The sequence below is a fragment of the Natator depressus genome, chromosome 24 (genome assembly GCF_965152275.1).
Source record: "Natator depressus isolate rNatDep1 chromosome 24, rNatDep2.hap1, whole genome shotgun sequence".
NCBI lineage: Eukaryota > Metazoa > Chordata > Testudines > Cheloniidae > Natator > Natator depressus.
In genome coordinates this window covers 21,919,933-21,924,242 of record NC_134257.1, presented here as the reverse complement: position 1 = coordinate 21,924,242, position 4,310 = coordinate 21,919,933, and the positions used below count along the sequence as shown (strand labels likewise).

The 4,310-nt window shown below is 53.2% G+C and overlaps 1 protein-coding gene across 1 annotated transcript; it reads left to right on the top strand.

The window, feature by feature from the left end:
• Nucleotides 1–1,156: 1,156 nt before the first annotated feature.
• Nucleotides 1,157–3,402, top strand: LOC141977224 (phospholipase A2 inhibitor and Ly6/PLAUR domain-containing protein-like). Its single transcript, XM_074938602.1, has 3 exons — nucleotides 1,157–1,205; nucleotides 2,752–2,868; nucleotides 3,227–3,402. Exons 1-3 carry the CDS (start codon nucleotides 1,157–1,159, stop codon nucleotides 3,400–3,402), a joined length of 342 nt encoding a protein of 113 aa, XP_074794703.1.
• The last annotated feature ends 908 nt before the right edge of the window (nucleotides 3,403–4,310 follow it).

The window sequence follows — 4,310 nt, the reverse complement described above, 5'->3', positions numbered from 1 at the left end:
TGAGCTGGGTGAGCCGGGACCGCGCCCTGCTTGGCCAGGAGGGGACACTGTTGCACCATTGCACTGACTCACATGGTCTCATTTCTGGGAGCCAGGACTCCTGGGTTCTATCCCCAGGTCAGGGACGGGGTGGGTCTAGAATAGGCTGGAAGCCAGCACCAATTAGGACTCCTTGGTTAAAAGAAGAGGAGTACTTGTGGCACCTTAGAGACTAACAAATTCATATCAATTTGTTAGTCCCAAAGGTGCCACACGTGCTCCCGTTCTTTTTGGGGATACAGACTAACACGGCTGCTACTCTGAAATCTGACTCCTTGGCTGTATTCGTGGCTCTGAGTCTGACACCGCCTCTTTCTGCCTCAGTTTCCCTGTTTATAAGATGGGGGTAATGTTCCCTTCCTCCCACCTGGGACCCTGGCAAAGTCAGGGAGAAAACATTTGGAGGTTGAAGTGATGTTTCCAGAGGAAAGCTCTGAAAAAAACCAAAGTGGACCAATTGGTTTTCTTTTTTTCCTCCTTCAATTAAAAACTTATGTTCATTGACTGAATTGAAACTCTCCCAAGCTCTGGACAGGAAAGAATTAACGATCATGGGATCTCTTCAGCCAGCCCAGAGTTTTTGCATGCATGATGGAGGTGTGAAGCCATCAGTGGCAAGGGTCAACGATCACCAATCAAATTCGGCAGAAGAGAGTTGACAGGACAGGATGGTCCCGGGCTTTGGAGTCGACACTTTTCCGGATACTTCTATTTCAGTGTAGAGTATATAGAGCACTATGAACAAGGGGTCGACATTTTAGCTCGTACTGACTTCACTCGTGCCTTAATGTGGCCAGTTGTAAAACGAGGCAAATATCTAGATGAGCTGATGTACCCCCGGAAGACCTGTGCGTACCCCTGGGGTACACAGACCCCTGGCTGAGAACCGCTGATCTCCACTAACGTACAAGGGAATTGGCCTCAGTACACACTGGCATCACCTGATCAGCCAGTGTCACATGCAGGGCTGTGAAATCTCCCATCTCCGGGCCCACCAGGATGTCATGGGGCAGCCCCAGCTGATCCCCCAGGGGGCAGGTATTTGCCAACCTGCCGGATAAAACCACAGCCAGATGCTTCCTCGCTCTTCTGCTCACTGCAGCAAACACCTGGCACCATGTGGGTGGCTCTGCCCCTCTGCCTGCTGTCTGCTCTCCTGGCCACAGGTGAGTCCCGTCCGTCCCCGGGCACAGGGAGCCGGAATTCACCTGGGGAAAGTGCCGCTGTCGATGGCGGATTCTGGGGTCAGGATGGAATTTGTGGGTAAAACCAGCGAGAGGAAAACCCGGGGCCACGTCCCCCGGCTGACTCGGGGAGAACAGGGATTGGAGCCTGGGACTCCCACAGCCCACGCTAGGGGCCTGGCCGGCGGGTCTGAGTCCATCTGTCCTTCCTTCTTCTCGTTCCTCCTCCAGCTCTCGCCCGGGCTTGGGGTCATCCCGATGAGGAGCACCACCCCCGTCCACATGTAATCCTGCTTGGAAATGTTCCCCTGCCTGTCAGCCCTGAGATTCCTGCCAGGACTCTTGGGTTCATTCCCCGGGTTTGAAAGGGGAATGGGGGTGCAACGGGTGGGGGCTGGAAGCCAGGACCAATGGGCTCATTCCCCAGCTGTGGAAGAGGACTGGGGTGCAGTGAGTTTGAGCAGAGATGGCTGCAAATCAGGACTCCCGGGTTCTGTCCGTGGCTCTGAAAGAGGAGTGGGGTCTTGTGGGTTAGAGTGGGCTGGGAGTCAGGAGTGAGGACTTCTTGGCTGTCTTCTTGGTTCTAACCCTGAATTGAACACATCTGTTTTCTACCTCAGTTTCCCTATTTCTTAGATGGGGATAATATAACTTTGCTACCATCTAGGGACATAGAAGGGGCAGGGGAAGGCGTTCTGAGGTTTAATTGATGTTTCCACATGAAAACTCTAAAAAAACCAAATTGGGAAAATTTTTCTTTCTTTCTTTCTTTCTTTCTTTCTTTCTTTCTTTCTTTCTTTCTTTCTTTCTTTCTTTCTTTCTTTAAAAACCTTATACTCACGTAATGAATTTAAAGGCCCCCACGCTCTGAACAGGAAAGAGTTGATGCTCCTGGGATCGCTGGCTGGAGGCGCACAGCCATCTATCCAGAGGCTTAACAAGCGTCAATCGTATTCTGAAGAAGAGAATTGGCAGGATCAGCGATGAAAAGTGGGCTGAAGTCGAGTGTGGCTGAGCTGACGTAACTCTGAGAGGCAGAGGCCTGGAGCAGAGAGTTACAGTGGGGGGTGTGTGTGTGTGTGTGTGAAAGGTTCACCGCAAAGCCAGGCAGAAACCCCTCTTCAGAGCAGCCGAATTCTTGTTTTTCTGTCTACACAGACGTGTGGGGTTTGTTCGCAGGCAGAAGCTGCACCCCAGATAGCCACGTCAGCAGCTGAAAATGTATTCTAGCCACAGACACTCAGGCAGCAAAGAGACTTGTCTGCAGTGTTGAGTCAGATACAAATGACCAGCTAGCAAGATGCCTTTCCCCATCCGGAGAGTTAAATGGAACTGGGCAGAACTGCTGCAAAAGCAGGAGGAATTTCTCCAAGATCTGCCTGCCCACACGTTCAGTGAGGAAGCATTGGTGGTAACAACTGCCACAGCGCCACCTCTTGGTTCCTGGTGGTATTTCACCCACAGGCACTGCCTGGGGAGGGGTGGGGAGCTGGGGTTTGTACTGAGAAGGGATTTTTCCAACCTCCAGGGAGCGCTCTGCAATGCGAGGTGTGTGCGTCCAGAGAGCAATCATGCTCCGGCCCCCTGCAGCCCTGCGCCCCCTCGGAAGGGACCTGCGTCACCGTCGTGACAGAGTTCAGGCTGGGTGAGTGAGAGAAGATTTCTACTAAGTGTAGACACCATTGTCCTCCTGAAGCCAGGGGTCGAACCCAGGAGTCCTGGCTCCCAGCCCCTCCCCCTACTCTAACCAATAGTCTCCGCTCCTCTCCAGGAGCAGGGACTGCTCAGTCTGGAAAGATAATGTCATAGATGGGGGATGGGATGAGATGGGGAATTGCAGTGGGTGGCTGTGGGGCGTGAATCAGATAGAAGAGAGGATTTTATCGAGGATGGGGGGAAGATGAGATTAGTTGGGGGCGGGGTGGATGGAACAAAAGGGGAGGATGGAGCAGCTGGGGGTCCATTGGGGAGCTCAGAGGTGATGCTCTGTTTCCCTTCCACAGAGGGATCCTCCTTCTCCTACACGGGTAAATCATGCCTGGAGCCCAAGAACTGTGAGCCCGGCCCCTTCTCGCAGACCTATGCGCACAATGTCACCATGCGGGTGAACATCGCCTGCTGTGACACCGATGGCTGCAACGCCGGGGCCATCCCAGGTGTGTGTCTGCTGCAAACCTAGAGCCCTGCTCCGGCCACAGCTGCCTGGAGAGAACCAAGGTGTCGTGGCTCCCAGCCCCCCTGCTCTAACCACTAGACCCCACTCCCTTCCCCGAGCTGGGATCGAGGCCGCCGTGTGGTGACTCCCCACCCCTGGCTGACTGTGTGTGTCTGACTTTTCTCAGTGCCAACTGTGAGCTCCATCCCCAACGGCCGGCAGTGCCCATCGTGCATCACACTGTGGGCAGGAAGGTGTCAGGACAACGAGCCCTTGGCCTGCACTGGCGCCGAGGACCATTGTGTTGAAGAATCTTGGATCTTAACACTGGGTAAGTCCTCCAGATGGGGGCGGGGTCTGAACACAGAGCACGAGGTGGAGCCCAGGTGTCCTGGCTCAGTCCCAGCCCCTCTTGCTCTGACCCACTAGACTCCACTCCCCTGGCAGAGCTGCAGAGAGAACCCTGGAGTCCTACTTGCCGAGATGCCAAAGGAGCACTCAAGGAGGATAAGGCCACTGGGGAGAAACTAAATGAATTCTGTGCATCGGTCTTCACAGCTGAGGGTGGGAGGGAGATTCCGAAACCTGAGCCATTCTGTTTGGTGAAAAATCTGAGGAACTGTCCCAGATTGAGGAGCCATTACAGGAGGTTTTGCAACAAATTGATAAATTGAACAGTAATAAGTCACCAGGACCAGATGGGATTCGCCCAAGAGTTCGGAAGGAACTCAAATGTCAAATTACAGAACTACTAACTGTGGTTTGTAACCTACCATTTAAATCAGCTTCTGTCCGAACTGGCTGGAGGACACGTAATGACACGCCAATTTTGAAAAAGGGCTCCAGAGGTGATCCCGGCAACTACAGGCCAAAAAGTCTGACTTTAGTACTGGGCAAACTCATTGAAACTATAGGAAAGAAGAGAACTGTCA

Bases quoted from the DNA above. Each gene is read 5' to 3' on its own strand.
- LOC141977224 (XM_074938602.1), top strand. From the start codon at position 1,157: ATGTGGGTGGCTCTGCCCCTCTGCCTGCTGTCTGCTCTCCTGGCCACA. The intron at 1,206-2,751 runs GTGAGTCCCGTC...TCCAACCTCCAG, and splicing joins GTCTGCTCTCCTGGCCACAG to GGAGCGCTCTGCAATGCGAG. The intron at 2,869-3,226 runs GTGAGTGAGAGA...TCCCTTCCACAG, and splicing joins CGTGACAGAGTTCAGGCTGG to AGGGATCCTCCTTCTCCTAC.